At 49.1% G+C, this 18,401-nt stretch overlaps 2 protein-coding genes across 3 annotated transcripts in view; both read left to right on the forward strand.

Moving 5' to 3' along the window:
* Positions 1–4,988: 4,988 nt before the first annotated feature.
* On the forward strand, positions 4,989–11,094 carry asb3 (ankyrin repeat and SOCS box containing 3). Of its 2 annotated transcripts, XM_056577122.1 has the most exons (11): positions 4,995–5,253; positions 5,377–5,590; positions 5,752–5,922; positions 6,276–6,388; positions 6,719–6,851; positions 7,365–7,542; positions 8,230–8,445; positions 9,384–9,501; positions 9,538–9,674; positions 10,157–10,290; positions 10,813–11,094. In XM_056577122.1, the coding sequence occupies exons 2-11, from the start codon at positions 5,392–5,394 to the stop codon at positions 11,049–11,051; spliced, it is 1,638 nt and encodes a 545-aa protein (XP_056433097.1). In that variant the 5' UTR covers positions 4,995–5,253; positions 5,377–5,391; the 3' UTR covers positions 11,052–11,094. The 2 variants fall into 2 exon arrangements, with proteins under 2 accessions (XP_056433096.1, XP_056433097.1); XM_056577121.1 differs by having other exon boundaries at positions 4,989–5,253; positions 9,384–9,674; positions 10,813–11,093.
* Positions 11,095–14,147: 3,053 nt separating this feature from the next.
* Positions 14,148–18,401, forward strand: part of abca5 (ATP-binding cassette, sub-family A (ABC1), member 5) — a 48,739-nt gene continuing 44,485 nt past the window's right edge. Inside the window, 2 exon segments of the mRNA XM_056576638.1 lie at positions 14,148–14,442; positions 17,310–17,479. Of these exon segments, the coding sequence (XP_056432613.1) occupies positions 14,430–14,442; positions 17,310–17,479 (183 nt within the window). The 5' untranslated portion in view covers positions 14,148–14,429.

Consider the following 18,401-nt stretch of genomic DNA (forward strand, 5'->3'; position numbering starts at 1 on the left):
TTAGCCCACCTACACCACTCCCTCACCACCACCACCTCCACCAACACCACCCCCTCACCACCACCACCCCTTAACCCCCTCCGCCACCACCACCACCAACTCCACCATCACCACTGACACCACCACTGACACCACCACCGACACCACCACGACCACCACCTCCACCACCACGACCACCACCTCCACCACCACCACCACTGACACCACCACCACCTCTACCACCACCACTACCTCCACCACCAACCCTTCCACCACCAACACCACCACCAACACCACCACCTCCACCACCACCACCCGCTCCCGGACCACCCCTGCCTCCTCGAGGTCACGGCTTCGGCGTTGCTTTAAGATCATAACTCGTCTCATAAAAGTTTGGAGAGAGCGACTCTGAGCCAAAGCCAGACGCGGCCAGCTCCTTTTAATGGTGCAGGTTTATAATGAAACACTTTCTCCCCAAAGCCCTGACGTTATCCACACACACACACACACACACACACACACATGCGTGCGCATTAACCATGCACTCTATTCTACAGCCTGCCACTGTCCGGGGGGGGGGGGGGGCAGAGGATGAACCCCCCGTGTCACGGGCCAGCCCTCCACGCCGGTCTCACCGCCGTGTCCGCGGTGTTCCTCTCATAATGAATATTCCTCCTTCCTATTTGTTTCCTGACACCACTTGATGGATGGTCTCTGCTCCGTGTGGCTGCCGGCAGCAGATGTTTTGAGGTCACTCTGTTGCTGCTCGGCGTTCCGTAAGTGTTGACACTTGCGGGCTGGAGCCCGGCTTAACGAGGGGGCCGTGACATGGGCCCCGGCACGCAGGAAGCGGAGCCTCCAGGTCGCCCCGTCCATTCATGCTCTCGACCGGGCCCCCCGACTGCAGACCCGCGACCGGCTCGGGGGCGCTCCCAGTCCGCGCTCACCGTCTGAGATACCGCCACAACAACACCACGATCTCCCCTCGGAGGTTTTCAGCGGGAGAGTCCGGCGGCGATCCTATTCTGGGATGTTTACTTTGGAATGGCGGTCGCTGATTGCTGCACAGCTCTCTGGGCCGTGACTAATTCAGAGGCAGCAGTGCGTGGGGTCTGTCGGCGTCCCCCCCCCCCCCCCCCCCCCCCTCCCTGGTGCCAGTCCATTGGCTCCAGCTGCCACCGTCCCGGGACCCCCCCCCACACAGACGGTTCCGCCTCGTCTCTCCTGGATTCTTCTGATTAGCCCCCGAACAGTGCCATGTGGGGGCCGTTAGTCCGTCGTCTGGCACACAGACCCCCCTTTGAAGATCCCTCCCCCCGCTGCTGCACCTGGCCAGAGGAGACACCAGCCTGTGATGTCACTTCCTCCTGAGGGTCGGGGGGGGGGGGGGGGGGGGGGGGGGCTGCCTGTTGCATGATGGTGAGAAGATAAAAAACTATTCCCGTCTTTGAAGTGGAAATCCCTGAAACGTGACAGAAACAAAATCTCGGCAGAAACAAACGGCTGATTGATAAAACAGAGACAGGATTGGTCTTTGTGTGCGTGTGTCTGTTTCTGGCTTATCTGATGGGGATTCTGTTTTTACTAAACAAAGGTCAGTCAAGTGAGATGAATGAAGAAGGAGGATACAATTCAGCCCTGTTCCACGGCCTCTTGCAGTGCACACAAGATCCCAGACTGACAGAAGCATGGACACTGTATTTTAGACAGGTGGACAGGTTCTCCTATTAGCTGGAGCTATCGTCTTCACTTCGTCAAGCAGTATTGCTGACAGACAATGTCAGACAGGGGAGCTTGAATTGACAAGATGCCACGTGTTGAATAAACCGTTCCCCGCAACCCTGTTACATACATCCTCTCATCCAAAGAAGAGGTCTGCTGTGATTAATAACGCCGTTGTAGTCAGCCTTTCCTCCAGCAAGAGTCAAGGTTTGCGTTTTTACTATTCATCTGCTGCCATCTGCTGGCAGAGAGAGGGATGCGGGGTATTCCTGCATTTGTGGCCTGCTTCCTTGAGTTAAAAATGCTAATGCAAAGTCAGTCAAAAGCACTATGTAAGAAGATACTGGTGGACATACCCATCAGCATATAAACTCAACAATGTGTGTTTGAGTGGGCGGCTTGTGGCTCAGGAGGTAGAGCGGGTTGAATGGTAACAGAAGGTTGCTAGTTCGATCCCCGGCTCCTCATAGAGTGTCAAAAAAATCCCTGAGCAAGAACCTCACCCTCACTTCTCTTGACAAGCTGAATGTCGCCCTGCGCGGCTGACACGGACGTCGCCGGTGTGTGGATGTGTGTATGAATAGGTGAAGGTTAGGCAGTATTGTAAAGCGCTTTGAGCAGTTAGAAAAGCACCGTATAAATGAAGCCCATTTATGGAAACTGTAGGTGGATGTGAAATAGTTCGGGTGGAGTGAGGTTTGGTGAGCCAACCTCGTCAGAAGACAGTGGTATGGGATGATGAACAAGAGCAGGGTTGAGGCAGGGTTAGATGCAGAACAACTGGGTGTTATTTCCTTATCCTTCAGGTTGATTTTGATGCTTTATTTTGCATTCATTTCACCGTTCATCGATGGAAGTGGACCCAACATGGGGTCAGTTATTTCAACCCACTTTCTGAGAGACTTCCGAGGCGTGGCTTGCCATAGTTTAACGAAAGCCCGCCAACACCCCCACCCCCCCCCCCCCCCCTCAAGGCTTGTATTAGACGTCCAGGGTGCTTCCTACAGACGGGCAGCCCCCTGAGGCAGGGAACCAATGGGCAGAGGGGGCATTTCCTCCCGGAGACCCGGGATATAAAAAGGAGTCTGTTATGTTGAGCTGAGTGAGGGCCGACGGCTTTGGTACAGCTGTTAGCGTAGCAACGCTGCCCCCGGCCATGTGTGAGTGTGTGTGTGTGTGTGTGTGTGTGTGTGTGTGTGTGTGTGTGTGTGTGTGTGTGTGTGTGTGTGTGTGTGTGTGTGTGTGTGTGTGTGTGTGTGTGTGTGTGTGTCATTTGAATGTGTGCACGTGTTTTCTGTCATTCTGTGTTACAGTCTGTCAATGTGTGTGTGTGTGTGTGTGTGTGTGTGTGTGTGTGTGTGTGTGTGTGTGTGTGTGTGTGTGTGTGTGCGTGTGTGTGTGTGTGTGTATGTGTGTGTGTGTGTGTGTGTGTTTGTGTGTGTGCGTGTGTGTGTGTATGTGTGTGTGCGTGTGTGTGTGTGTAGGTCTGAGTATAGAGTTGGAAAACGTGAGTCATAAAGTGAAGCTGGTGGCATTAGGGCAGATACATGCCCACACACGTGTGTGTGTGTGTGTGTGTGTGTGTGTGTGTGTGTGTGTGTGTGTGTGTGTGTGTGTGTGTGTGTGTGTGTGTGTGTGTGTGTGTGTGTGTGTGTGTGTGTGTGTGTGTGTGTGTGTCTATGACAATCCCAGTTTCTAGCAACAGGTTCAGTACCTAATGAAGAGTGTGTTATGTATCCTTAAAAGCATGCATTTAAAGTATAAAGGTGATATGATTACCATTTAAAGGTGTCATCCCCTGAGAAACTGTTTAATCTTGTTCCTTTTGAAATACGATAGGTCACTTGGAGTTGCATATGCATGCTGAACGTGAAAATGTTCTTCTACCTCGATTGCCTGCATTAGCAAATGACAGAAAATAAGACGCATAAACAAGCAAATTCGAAAAGCCTCACCAACTGACGTCAGCAGGTGAATTAGTATTCATGGCCTCGCCCACCTTGGCCAGGTGACACAGAGCCCATCTCGGCAGGTAGGAGGTAACAGCAAGGTGCTTACATTGCGGAACAAGTTCGTGCGCGTGCTATTTGTGGTTATGCACGTTGCGTCTCTTGGCCAAGAAAGAAGAGTTGAGGAAGAAATGGTTGGATTGGTCGTTCATTCATTCAGTCACAGGGTATGGCGGGAACCGCGGTATAGTGCCCGGGCCGCGGTCAAGGTGAACGAATGTCCAATCCAACCATTTCTTCTCCTCTCCCTCCTTCTCCTCTCTCTCTCTCTCTCTCTCTCTCTCTCTCTCTCTCTCTCTCTCTCTCTCTCTCTCTCTCTCTCTCTCTCCCTCCTTCTCCTCTCTCCCTCTCTCTCTCTCTCTCTCTCTCTCTCTCTCTCTCTCTCTCTCTCTCTCTCTCTCTCTCTCTCTCTCTCCCTCCTTCTCCTCTCTCTCTCTCTCTCTCTCTCTCTCTCTCTCTCTCTCTCTCTCTCTCTCTCTCTCTCTCTCTCTCCCTCCTTCTCCTCTCTCTCTCTCTCTCTCTCTCTCTCTCTCTCTCTCTCTCTCTCTCTCTCTCTCTCTCTCTCTCTCTCTCTCTCTCTCTCTCTCTCTCTCTCTCTCTCTCTCTCTGTTGAATTGGTTTTATTACGGTGACGGAAAGTGCTGTTAGCCGATCAGAGGCGAGACATTTTCATGTCTTGAATATTCATGAGTAAGAGTCCAAATCATGTCGTTCCTACCCGCCCCTCTCCTCCACCACACTAGGACAGCGTGAAACAGAAGCACCAGAGCATTTTTTTGTCACCAAAACCGACTCACAGGGCATTCATTGCTACCATATGACCACCGCAAAATGTATCCAAAAACGATGCAATGACAGCCTTAAAGGGAATTCCTACGGAAAGAACAGACGTTTCCTCAGAATCCACAGTAGGACTTTAGTATCAGCAGTGCACGCAATATAACGGATAGAAGGGAATGCGGTAGGGAATGATAGTTTCTCTGCACTAAGGAGCCCAGAGTCAGGTAAAGCCCCATGGAGGCATTGCATTCTGTTTGGGAACAGGCTCAGGGGGAAATTAAAGTGGTGGACACAGATTAGCCAAACAAACCAAACAAAAGACAGAGGATAACTTTGCATGCACCATGACGTACATCGGAGGCCGAAGCCAAGCGGACATACAAAAAAAAGAAAAAGGAAATCTTTTTTTCCACGTTCCAGTCCAGGAGGTGGCGGTAACGCGCCCTGATGGTGGCGTTAACGCTCAATAACGTCGCCGACAAGCGAGAAGAAGAATCCATTTGTTTACGGAAGTAGATATCCTGCATGTTATTCTTCGGCCCGCTCTGTGTCACCGTTGTGTCTGTTAAACAACGGCTTGGTTTATTATTTGAATTCAAATACAAATGAATTGCAAAAACGACGGGGTGCCATTTCATCTAGGCTAGCTAGGTGTCTTTAACTTCGTCAACGTGGTTGCAAACTCATTCCATCTGGCAGCATTGTGGTCGAGCCCGTACATCCATCACATTTACTCTGTTATAAACCTGAACGTCACGTGTCAGTGAGTATATAAACAATGCAACGACTACTGTTCATGCTATGACGCCACTCATATGGCGTCATCGCTAGTATCATCACGCATTCTGTACGTCAGGCGTCCTCTCCTCTTCATCCCTCTCGACAGCTCGGAGGAGAACGGATGGACTTCACGGAGACCTACGGCGACACGGTGTCGAGCGTGGCCGCAGCCGCGCGCTCGGGCTGCCGGGAGCGCGTCCGCAGGCTGATCGCCGAGGGCTGCGTGATTGACAGCCGGGACAACCGCGGCTGGACGGCGCTGCACGAGGCCGCGGCAGCCGGTGCCAAAGACTGCGTGCGCGAAATCGTGTCTGCAGCCTGTGAGTCCTGTTAAACGAATCTGTAACTATACCGGTTTTATTTTGTGCACATCAAATATGTAATGTAACATTTTTTAATTCATTATAGTAGGATCCATCATGTGCCTTTCCCTGCAGAGCAGTCCTTTAACTAAAGTCCCCGTTTCTCTGGCTGTCTGCAGCGGGCTCCGCTGGCGGTCTGCGCGCGTTTGTGAACGCCGAGACGCACGAAGGGGAGTCTGCGCTGTTCTTGGCAGCGCAGCGGGGACACCTGGCGGTGGTGCGACTCCTCTTGAAAGCACACGCCAATATTGACCAGTCCACGAACGACCTCTCCTCTCCTCTCTATGCAGGTAACATAACAGACTGCTTACACTAACCCGACCCCGGTTACCATCATGGCATGTCTATAGGGATAAAGTCTGATGGTAATCATGTGTTAACGACCCTGCCAAGCCGGGTTTTCCTCCTGCGTGTTTGATGACCATAAGCCCACGAGTTTAGAAAAGGGCACTGCGTATTTGTTTCTTGTTTCAATGCCCAATCCCTCTCCACGAGTCGCGATTCATTTATTAAAAATAGCTAAAACATGTCTTCAATAGGAACAAGATTAGAAAAACCTCCAATAACAGGGACATTGAGTTCGGTGTCTGTTTGGCACTCCACTGTGCTCTGCGACCAATCAGCCGGCTCCTTTCTCTCCTAGCCGTGGACGGTGGTCACAAGGAGGTCGTCCAGCTGTTGGTCAGCAGGGGGGCCGAGGTCAACGGCACGCACACGGCCTGTCGATGGACCTGCCTCCACCACGCCGTCTACAAGGTGAGGGGGACACACAGAGACTGGGGACAGTGAATGAGGCTCCACTGAGTCTAATGCACGCCGTTGTGTACTTAGATTCAGGGCAGTTAGCTGACGTTTTGGTCCAACCCGACTTACATTCATGCACAAATCCGCTCCCCGACGGCCGAGTCACCCCCACACAGCGACAGCCAGCTGGTCAGCAGCAGTCAGGGTGAGGCGTCTCGCTCAGGGACACCTCGACGCTCAGCTAGGAGGAGCCGGGGATCGAACCAGCGACCTTCCAGGTACGAGTCAACCCGCTCGCCCTCCTCAGCCACTGTGTGTGTTCCCTCCCCCCCCCCCCCCCAGGGCTACAGGGAGATTGTGGCTGTTCTCATCGGCGTGGCTCGCCTGGAGGCGGTGGACGACCACAGCATCACGCCCCTCTTCGTGGCAGCGCAGTACGGCCGCCGCAGGTGCCTGGAGGCGCTCATTGGAGCAGGTCAGCCAGCGACTCATCGGGGGGGGGGGTCTGTGGTAAATGTCCTGGCGTTTGGCATTGACGTAGATATTTAATCTTTCGTATATAAAGATAGATAGAAACTTTATTAACCCCCTGAGGGGAAGTACCTTTGTTACACAGGCCGAGCAGCAGTGGGACAACACGGGATAAGATCAAATACAATAATACGAAAAATAATAATCGCTACAAAAACAATAGGGATCCAACCTGTTGGCTTGGACCCCTAATAAGAATACTAATGAAAAACAAAAATAGACGTTAAAGTAAATGCTAAAGTAAATGCTTAAATAAAGACAAACAGGGCAAACCAAACAGACGGTATAAATATTATATTTTTTTATATAATATTTATATTTATATGAATAATTCAGTGTATATTCCACGGGGAGGCTATGCAGAGTCTCTGAGTCTGGGGTCGTCTGCGGGGGCGGGGGCCCCGGACTGGGAGCTGACTGAACGCGAGTCGACTGACTGTTCTCCGGGTTCCTGTAGGGGCCAACGTCAACACCCAGGCGGCAGACCTGGCCACGCCGCTGATGCTGGCGTCCCAGGAGGGCCACGAGGGCTGCGTGGAGGTCCTGGTGCAGCACGGGGCGGACCCCAACCTGGCCTGCAGCCGCGACTGGCCCCAGCTGCCCATCCACGCCGCCGCCGAGTTCGGCCACCGCCGGTACTGAGCCCCGTTCAGCGCTGGGGCCCGAGCAAAAGAGGGATTCCCAACTAAGTTTAGATCATGTAATCCGATCTTACATCTGACCTGGATCAAACCTGCCCTTTGGGTTTTTCAAAACGTCGAACTAGGTTTGGGATCTATTTGATCCGAAAGAACAGGATTATCCTGATCCCATCGGAAGGGTGGATTCCTTTGGTTATCCTTAAATTTGGTGTTTGGATCACAGTGATCCAATCGAATGTTCCTTTATAAACTGGCATGCAAGTAAAATGGATCAGGTGATCCTGGATGGCAAAACAATTCCAAATCCGGATCAATTTGATCCAGATTAAATTTTCTGAAAAACGTGGCCCAGGTTCTCTGAGTCAGCCGGTACTGAACCCCATTCAGCCGCAGGCTCTCTGGGGTTCAGGTGGTCGTGTTGGAGGGAAATGGCTCTTAAAGCACTGTGCACTGTGCACTGCTAAAGTACACATCACATGGTCAGTAGTAAACCTCTAGAAGTCCCCTAAAGACGGCGTCCTTGACGGCGCGAGGCCTGTGATTGGATGCCTGTTGCGGTGTGGTAACGGTTAATCATTTGATTCTGATGTAACGTAAGGGACGTAGCAGTGTGTAAACCGTTGCGGCTTTAAGCTGACGGCAGAACGGTGACCTGACGCCGGCCCTGATGTCCTCCCCCAGGATCCTGGAGAGGCTGATCGCCATCACGGACCGCGCCTGCGACCGCGGGGAGGGCCGGGTCAGCCCGCTCTACATGGCCGTGAGGAAGCCCAGTCCGAGCGTCGGGCTGCTGCTGAGGGAGGGGTACAGCCCAGACGCCCAGGACTGCACCCCCATCCTGGGCCTCCGCTCCCCTCTGGCCTTCGCCTTATCGCTCTCCCCCGACCGGCGCTGCAGGTGTGTGGGCCCTGCCCTACAGTCACAGTCACATTCTGGGCCTTTTGTCCAAAGCGACTTACAATCAGTACAGTTGTCAGAAGGAGAGAAACAACAAAGTATCTTTGTCGGTGCAGTAAGGATGTTCATAGAACCAAGTGCCGAGCACTAACCATCACTAGGTTAACCCATTCCCCGTGTACAACAGAGATAGCTAGGATAAGATGCTACACAATGCTAAGTACTATTTAAGCAGGACGTACAATAAGTGTGTACATTAAGTGCCAGGACGTACAGAATCCAATATACCACCCTCAGTGTGACTCCCTCTGTCCCCTGCAGTGTACCCGTGGGGGCAGAGACTGGTGGGGGGGGGGGGGGCGGATTGGTTCCTCAGGTGATGTCGTTCACCTTGGCGGGCTTGGCCTGCAGGCCTTATATGTTTCACCCTATCTGTCTCCCTGTCTCCCTCACCAGTAGTCGGGCTGTTAGACTTATTCATCAGCTTTGGCCTTTGTTTACACGCCATGCATTGATACAGTGATGGGAACAACGGCACTTTTTTCAGTAATGTCCGACCAACCAGATCTCTAAGCCGAGCGGCAAAGCTTTACTTGAACTGTTCTTCCTTGGTTAGTGGGCACGAGACAATCCCATAATTGATGACAAAGAATTGGCTGAGCTAGGGTAACATTTCATGCTAAGCCAATCGGAGGTAGAGTCGGGCGGTTGTCGTTTTAATGTACTTGAAAGTATCGCAATAGTTACAGTACCCAACAGTAACTAGTTACTTTAGTAATTTGTAACTCATTTCAGTAATTCATTTAGTTTCTTTTTTAAAGTAGCCTGCCCAACCCTGTCCATTTATCACTGTGACTATAATGACATTAAAGTCTTTCGGTGTCCTTGGACGTCTTGAGGAGTGCGATCCAGTTAACCACCGTCTCCTTAAACCTCAGTGAGTCGGTGAGGCTGCTGGTGGCCGCGGGCGCCCGTCTGGACGAGGACCCCTGGATGCACGCCCTGGCCCTGGGGAACACGGAGCTGTTGAGGCTCATACTGAGTCACAGGGGGCTGCCCGGTCCGGGGGCCCCAGAGGGGAGGACCGGGGCCCCCGGTGCGGTGTTAAGCCTACAGGAGCTCAGAGGGCTGGTGTGTGTGGCCCTCAGCGCGGTGCGAAGCGCCCCCTGCTGGCTGCCCCTGCTGCTGCGGGCCGGACTGGACCCTTCTCTCCTGCTGCAGCCCAACATGTAGGTCCTTCGCGGCTAGCTTCTCTTGAGCGGCTGGAGACGCAGGAGCCAGGTCTCTTGTTGTTGTTGTTGTTGTTGTTGCTCAGCTCCATTGTTTTCTGCTGAGGGTTTACGTTGGCGGACGGTGCTGAGGTATGAACCAGATCCAGGCCTGTATACGTATTAAGGCCCAATACCCCTTACCACTCTTCCCCTTCCCCCTTCCCCTTACCCCTTCCCCTTACCCCTTCAAAACAAGGGGGAGGGGTAAGGGGAAGACAATGGGAATGAATGGGATTGGGCCTATATATGGGGCCTAAATCCTATCGGGGGCCCCTTTCGATCACAGTGCACAGAGTAGAATCAGACCTATGTTGCAGACATCCGTAAAAACAAAAAAATCTGCCTGCAATTGTCTTTCAATCCCTTCTCTCTCGGCCTCTTCCACAACACCGGCTTGACAATGTGTCTTCCTTTGGCAACGCCGTGTTGTGCTTTGGCAGGCTCCAGGAAGCAGACGGTGATGTGTTGAACTACCTTCTGGCGTTTGTGAACTGGTCCACTCTGAGTCCGCCCCTGAGGCGCGTTCTGGACCTCAGGCTGGAGGAGCGGTCCTGGTCGCCTCACGACCGTTACGGTACGGGGACGCACAGCGGGTTGAAGCACTCCTCCTCCTGCTCCATTGTGGAGCGTCAATAACTTCCTCTCCCTCCCCCCGTCTCCCCCCCACCCCTCTCCCTCTCCCTTCCTCCCTCCCTCTCCCTCCCTCCGTCTCCCCCCACCCCTCTCCCTCTCCCATCCTCCCTCCCTCTCCCCCCCCCCGTCTCCCCCCACCCCTCTCCCTCTGCTCGGCCCCCCCCTCTCCTCCCGCTAACCTTCCCTCCCCTCTCTCCCCCTCTCTCCGGCCCCCCCCGCTCATCCCTCCCCCCCCTCTCTCCGCCCTCTCCCCCCGGCCCCCTCCCTCTCCTCCCCCCACCCCGCTCCTCCCTCCGTCCCACCCACTCCCCTCCATCGCCTCCCCGCCACCCGCCTCTCGCCCCCCCCCCCCTCTCCCTCCCTCCCCCCCCCCCCCTCTCCCTCCATCTCCCCCTCCCTCTCCCCCCCACCCCTCTCCCCCCCACCCCTCCATCTCCCCCCCCCCCCCCCTCCCCCCGGTCAGAGTCCGTCCCGTGTCTGTCTCACCTGTGCAGGCTGGCGGTCAGTGAGGTCGTGGGTCGTCCGGCTCTGCGCACGGCGGCGGCCGTCCAGCAGCTGCCGGTGCCCCCCCTCCTCCAGCGCTACCTCCGCTACGCCGAGGTCCCGCCTCCCCCGGGCGCCCCAGGCTCCGCCCCCCTGCCGCTAGTGTCCGACCTGACGGAGGAATACCGTCACACCCACACGCACAGACATGTTGTATGAAGACCTAATAAAAGGTTTAGATTGTCCTGTTGGTTGTTTTCCTTTCCAACGATGGCCGCTGTCTGGTTAACTGAAGTAGAACACTTTGAGGGATTTGCCACAATGCTGGGGTCGGCTACATGCTGATTCTTTGTCTTGTCTCTTCTCTTTATCGATGGCATTCTTGTTTAAAAATGTGGAATATTTATCAGCTGTAGTAGGAAATACTTTCTATTTACCCAAATATTTATATTTATTTAGAAAAATTTATTTACATAATGTTTACATTTATATGACTGAACACATGTTGTAATGAAGGACACAATCGTTGTTTTTTGTGTGTAATGAACTGCAAGTATGCATGTTGTCTGCTAATTTATGTATGCAATAAGTCAATATGCTCCTGCATGCAACATTATACATCAAGGTCAGTAATCCGTTATTATTTAAGACTACTCTTGTCATGCAGATCATTTCCTTGCAGCGCAGTTAAGATATTACAATTTATTATGCTATCAGTTAACAAAGACGTTGAAAGATGGCGCGATCTACGAGAAAGTCGCAAAGGAACGTTCCTTCGTGCCAAGCCGCGACCGAACCGATTTGACCGTGGTGAAGCTAGTTTTGTGTTGGGAATTCGACAGCTATTCGGATATTAATTTCCTATGGAAAATTGCTTTTTGCTCAATAGCTTCCGAATTATGGCGGCCAGACACCCAGACCGATGCAGACCTGTCATGCTATGTGGTACTAACAAGACACCTCACTAAAAATTCATATTATACACCTCCAATTTTATTTAAATTTTTTAAAAATCCCATTAATTTCCTATGGAAAAAGCCTTTTTGCTCAATAGCTTCCGAGTTATGAGATCCAGACACCCCAGACCAATGCAGACCTGTCCTGCTATGTGGTATAAGGCACACCACACTATATGTCTTGCAGGCCATTTTCCCAAAATTCCAATTCTGTCCTTATCAGTTGCACATAACTCCTGTCTACTTGTTACCTTTCAAATTTAGAATGGATTATCAAGTTTTCCTTTCTTTTTCTTTTTTTTTATCAGCCAAAGTCCGCATTTTCATGCAGGGGCCGCATTTTTTCAAATATGCCGCACTTTCACCTCATAAATCTCCGATTTCCGTGCAAAATATGCGGGGCTTGCATGAATTCATAATCCATGCATTATCGTTGCAAAAAAGTCACATATATCTTAGCAGAAAGTTGAAAAATGTTGCGTTTACTTCACACGAGAGCAGCCATTTTCCCCTGTTGCCATGGGAACGTTATGAAGTGATGTAATTACGCGACGTTAAAGTAATCAAAGTTCCCGCAATTTTTGGAAGTTCCCGCAATTTCATTGCATAAATATGCTGCATATTTCATAGCATTGTTTAAGATAACGTGTTGCATACTCAAGGATTTTTGGCCGCAACAATCACCAAAAAAACGCCGCATTTTTCTGGAGGGACTGGTCAGAGGTTCTGCTATAGAAAACAGATATTGCCATACAAATATGTATTTTCTCTGTAATTTCTGTATTATTTTTTATGATTTTTATAACCCAAACAACTCCAACAAAGTGATTTGTTATAATACTATTTGCAAATTGTTGCCCTCTTCCTTCATATTTCATTAATGTTTCATACGGACTCTTACTGACATTTTAATGGCCAACATTCTGTATCAGCATGTTCCTAAAGGTATGTACAAGGACTAGTAGGTGGAGGAGCACAGTGTGTGTGTGTGTGTGTGTGTATTATTATTATACGATAAATCATATCGTATAATAATAATAATAATAAATGAAATTGATATAGCGCTTAATATGGTACACTAAGACGCTTACGCCCTGTGCCCACTACCTCCGTCCGTTGACTGATCCCCATTGACTTTAATGGGGACGGACGCGCAATGCATTGTGGATCCGTTCGTTCCCTTGGAGCCTTCGGCTCCGTCAAAAAGTTGAAAAATGTTCGACTTTTTCGGCAGCGACGGATCCGTCATCCAATCAGATCGCGTATGCAAATTTAAGCACTGTGACGCGACTCGGGCTCTGACGATACTGGAAAGCGGGAAAGCGGGTCATCTTGCATCGCAACAAGCAGGAAGAAGCGGGAAGAACCCGGCGAAGCGATTTGATTGGCTGACGGATGCCTCCGCAAAGACTACTCCCCCATCCATCAGCCACGCCTTCCCACGTCCGTTGACTGACGGTGCAGTGGGCACGAGGCGTTAGTCTACCATTGACTTAGTACCCCACCACTCTCCTCTCTCCCCCCAAGTGTCCCGAGTTGGACACTGCAAGGCATCTGGTTTTGCACCTCCTTTTTTACTTTAATGTTTTCAAAGTGCCTCATTAGGGAAAAAGCCGTTTCCCTTTGGAAATGAATGGGATTCATAAAATATTTAAATAAAATAGGGGGTGCAAAATATGAATTTTTAGTGAGGTGTATCTTGTTAGTACCACATAGCAGGACAGGTCTGCATTGGTCTGGGGTGTCTGGGACCCATTACTCGGAACCTATTGAGCAAAAAGCCGTTTTCCATAGGAAATGAATATCCGAATATCTGTCGAATAACCAACATCAAACTAACTTCACTGTACCGGACCGGTGTTGCACCGAATTCTGCGACCCACCGAAAATGTGACCCCAGGGGGCGCTGTTGCACATTTTCTGCAACATGCACGTGTGCATTATAACAAAAACATAAATAAAACATTAGATATCGGTTGGTCTCTCTTTTCTTGATACTAAAATTAATTCTAAACAGAATTTTACACAGTAGGCTAGCCTGTAATAGGAAATGCTCAAAGGTAAATCAGCGTTTTATGGGTAAAGAAGCACCGGTGAAGGACCGTACTAAAAGCCCTATCCATTGTATGGGTCTGTTAAATGCTAATCAAATGTATCTATGAAGCACCTTTAATAAAAAGGTAATTGGTTGGGGGAGATCTTATGTTTTATGTATGTTTTTGTCATGCCTGTCTGCGCTTCAAACTCGTGCATATTGCAGAAAATATGCAACACCGCCCCCTGGGGTCACACCTTTCGGTGGGTCGCAGAATTCGGTGGAGGAGCGATCATGGATGGGTCCGTCCTATGCACCGAAACTTTTTACAATGCAACAAAATATTTAAAGAGCATAATGCTATTATGCACAGAAAATATAACAGTATATTACTCAGTCATTTGTATTAGGTTAAACAAGGATTTGATAACGTTTTTCATTTAAGGACCACCCACAATTGGTCTGGCCCATACAGAACTGGAATCCTGACGCCGTGCCTGGGCGGAAGTAGCGAAGCGAAAACCGAGCGCCTCTCGTTCTCGCTGGCGTAAAAACATTGCGATTTATTAAACAAACCGGAGGACGACACGGCGGAGACATGTCTTAATGTCTTTTATACGTAAGTGTTTTCTGCACCGCGACCCGTCGTAGTGTTGTGAAGCCTGCTGCCGTGCGGTCACTGGTAACCCCACATTATTATAATATATCATAATAACAGTCAGTGATCACACTCATTGCTATGTGTCATAGTAATATAGAGTGATACAACTCGTTATTATAATGTATCATAATTATATACAGTGATCCCACTCATTATTGTTATCATGGTCGGTTTGCAGGTAAGGGTAACCGCACAACAGGGGTCTGAGGCGTAGCTGCAGTGTGGTCGGTGACTTGGACCTTATTATGTGTAGGCTATCATTAAATATATAGAGATTACACTTTCACCCTTACATACACGGTGTTGTGGTGTTATAACCTTTATTATTCCTGCAGGGTCACCCATACAAACCCGGTGTTGTGATGTCTGCCTCCTGTGACTGGTACATTAGTATTATATAAATCATCACTGCAGGGTCAACCATAAACACGCTGCTCCGGTACATTTTGATACTATCTTTACGGCGGGGTCAACCATTGATAAACGCTGCTCTGATACATTATTATTATTAATTATCATTACTGCAGGGTCAACCATTAATACATGGTGTTGTGATCTCAGCCTGCTATTATAATATTACTGCAGGGTCAAACATCAACACACGGAAGCTACGGTTCATTATTATTATATCATTACTACAGGGTCAACCATAAGCACACGGTGCTCTGGGACATCTGATTATATGTCATCAACCTTTTAACCGTAAAACCCTGTTGTGGAGCCTTACTGCCTGCCGGCTGCCAGCGAGGACGTTGCGACCTCGCAGTTCCCTGTTCATGAAGATATAATCCAAATATATGACTTATTATTATCTTATCTGATTGTGTTTTATGGTTATTGAATCAACTATAGTGCACCTCTATTGGCAGTTTGTGTGTTTCAGCATGCCTTTGGTTTGGTATGTGTGCATTTCTGTGAGGAAAACTGAACGTCCTCTTAATGGCTTGGATGGTGTTGTGGAATCGGCGTAATTACTCAAATGCATTTGATTTTGTTTTGCTTTGGTGTTGACTCAGCCTGTGGAGATGTATCTAATTCTGGATCTTCAGTTGCCAGTTACCAGATATAACACAGTGGTTGTTGATCTACAATCTAATAATGCATGCAGAGCTAGACATGTTGATCTACAATCTAATTATGCATGCAGAGCTAGACATGTAGATCTACAATCTAATAATGCATGCAGCTCTAGGCATGTTGTGGATCTACAATCTAATAATGCATGCAGAGGTGTTGATCTACAATCTAATAAGGCATGCAGAGATAGACGTGTTGTTGTTCTAGAATCTAATAATGCATGCAGCTCTAGGCATGTTGTTGATCAATAATCGCATAATGCATCACAGCCCTACGTGTTGTGGATCTATAATATAATAATGCAATATAGCTCTGTTTTATCTATAATCAATGAATGCATCTGAGCTCTACATGTTCTATCTATAATCAGATAATACATCGCTCTACGTGTTGTGGATCTATAATCAAATAATGTATCATGTTGTTGATACATGGGTCTTAAATATAGAACATTATTAGATATATAATCGAATAATGCATCAGAACTCAACATGTTGTTAGGGTTAGGTTTTACGTGTTGTGGATCTGCATCAATACTCCAGCGACCACAGTGAGTACATCACACACAGTGAACCTGAGCAAGTGGCTCCAAAGTAAATAGCGTTGAGTCGTGTAGGTGAACCATCCAAACAGCCCCCTACTGGGCTAGACTGGGACAGCAGAATGGCCCCAGCCTTCTGGCCCACAACAATCCTGGGAGACCAAATATGTGCGTCTCACACGTTGTGTCAGACAACACATGAATGATAACAGAGGAAGGGGCCTTTAGTCACTATGCTTCTACACTCTGGAATCCCCTACCTGCTGAATTAAGATCTTCTGAATCAGTAAACTCATTTAAAAGCAGACTAATAACCAATTTATTTAGTTAAATGTAAGGCCTTTCCAATGTAGTGGGTTTTCTTGATTTTTTTTTAAATTTTCTATCTCATTCTGATTTTATACTATTATCATTTTAACTTGAATGTATCCATCATTTAAATCCTATCGTCTCTTTTGTCTATTCAAACCACTCTATGGTTGGTAGGGTTTTTCTATGTTATTCCTAAGAGCGCATCGCGTCTGTGTATAGCATATGAAATGTGCTATACACATAAACTAGGCTTGAATGAAAATCATAGACAAACAACACAGACATCCTAATGGAGGACGGATACATCTTACAAAACAACATAATGCGGAAACCATAACCAAGGACTGATCCTACACACGCCTCGCTAGCATGTACAGCACACGGCAGCATCAGACGAAAGGAGAGATCTTCCCCTTCTTATCTGGTGTATTTTGGGGGGAGTTGAACTGATAATCCATAAGCGGTTCTTATTAATGTTGACTCATCACTGAGCGATCATCAGTGATACCTGGATGCCATTCGTTACGCGTAGAGGTCATACAGTTCACACATGAGGTGGACTGGGCTGTGTTTCAAACACAGCAATTGCTTTGCTTCCCTTGCAGAAATGTGTGATGAAATAGATAAAACAAAAGTCTTAACCACAATTTTGCAGATTTGCTATTTATGCTTAATGAGAGCACTGACCGAAAGGCGTCAGACTTCCGATATCCGATATATGATATATTCCTGTTTTATGGGCTGGTCATAGCAACCAAGTAGAAGGTCAGATGGGCAGTCCAGCCTTGATCACCTAGAATGTATTAGTTATTATTTCATTGTTCTTTTTTCTTATTGACTGTCTTTTAACATACCGATGATTATCAAACACACTAACCGATGTTTCTGGCTGCAGCTGAGGCCAGCATTAGGGAGACCACGTCCCGTCCGTTCGTGATCCACATGAGGGATGCGGAGAGCATGCAGCCCCCCTACAGAAGGGGTGCTGGGGTGTGGAACCAAACCAAGAGCCTCCTCTACAAGAACGTTCTGATCAAATGGAGGACCAAGCAGCAGAGTCTCCAGGTGGGTCCGGGGGTCAATGCTTCTGGCCTGGGCACCGTGGATGAAATATGGACGAAACAAATCACACTAGGCATTAACATCCCACATCTACATTTATATTTAGGGGATTTAGCAGACGCTTTTATCCAAAGCCACCTACATTAAGAATATTTGTCAGAAGGAAGAGAAACCACCATATTTCGCGGACCACACAGTAATGATGAACCAAGTGCCACTAACAAAGCACAACAGACCCAAATGCATGACTTTTAGATTTCGTTTGAATGCGTTGCATGAATGATATTTGTGTCCCAGGCCTGTTCACCCTTTATGCCTCCCTCGCTGCCTTGACCCTCCCCGCTGCTTCTGAACCCATGCATCTTTCATTTGGATTTGGGTTTCACTGATGCATCTTTCATGTGTTTCTGTTTAATTGTCTTTCGCGGGGGGGGGTTCTTCCTGGCCTGCTGGATTGTAACTGGTGCTGGTAATGCAGCTCGTAGGAGTGAGTCCAGCACTTCAACAGGCGTTTAGCCTGGGGTGCTCGTGGTTGTTTCCCATCTACTGTATCTCTGGCACAGACCCTATCCACGTAAGGCTGTGGTGTCACTGTTCAGTGGGCGAGCAGACGTTACGCATAAGGAGTTAAAGTCGTTCTTATGGACCACTCAGAGAGAGAGAGAGAGAGAGAGAGAGAGGAGAGAGAGAGAGAGAGAGAGAGAGAGAGAGAGAGAGAGAGAGAGAGAGAGAGAGAGAGAGAGAGAGAGAGGAGAGAGAGAGAGAGAGAGAGAGAGAGAGAGAGAGAGAGAGAGAGAGAGAGAGAGAGAGAGAGAGAGAGAGAGAGAGAGAGAGAGAGAGAGAGAGAGAGAGAGAGAGAGAGAGAGGTCACAAAAAAATTGCTTGTGTCATACACACATTGACACTCGGCGAGACCTACAACCTA

The sequence above is a fragment of the Gadus chalcogrammus genome, chromosome 18, assembly GCF_026213295.1.
Source record: "Gadus chalcogrammus isolate NIFS_2021 chromosome 18, NIFS_Gcha_1.0, whole genome shotgun sequence".
Lineage (NCBI taxonomy): Eukaryota > Metazoa > Chordata > Actinopteri > Gadiformes > Gadidae > Gadus > Gadus chalcogrammus.

Coding starts and splice junctions, on each gene's coding strand:
- asb3 (XM_056577121.1), top strand. CDS start 5,392: ATGGACTTCACGGAGACCTACGGCGACACGGTGTCGAGCGTGGCCGCA. Junction 5,923..6,275: donor CTCCTCTCCTCTCTATGCAG/GTAACATAACAG, acceptor TTTCTCTCCTAG/CCGTGGACGGTGGTCACAAG. Junction 8,446..9,383: donor TCCCCCGACCGGCGCTGCAG/GTGTGTGGGCCC, acceptor CTTAAACCTCAG/TGAGTCGGTGAGGCTGCTGG.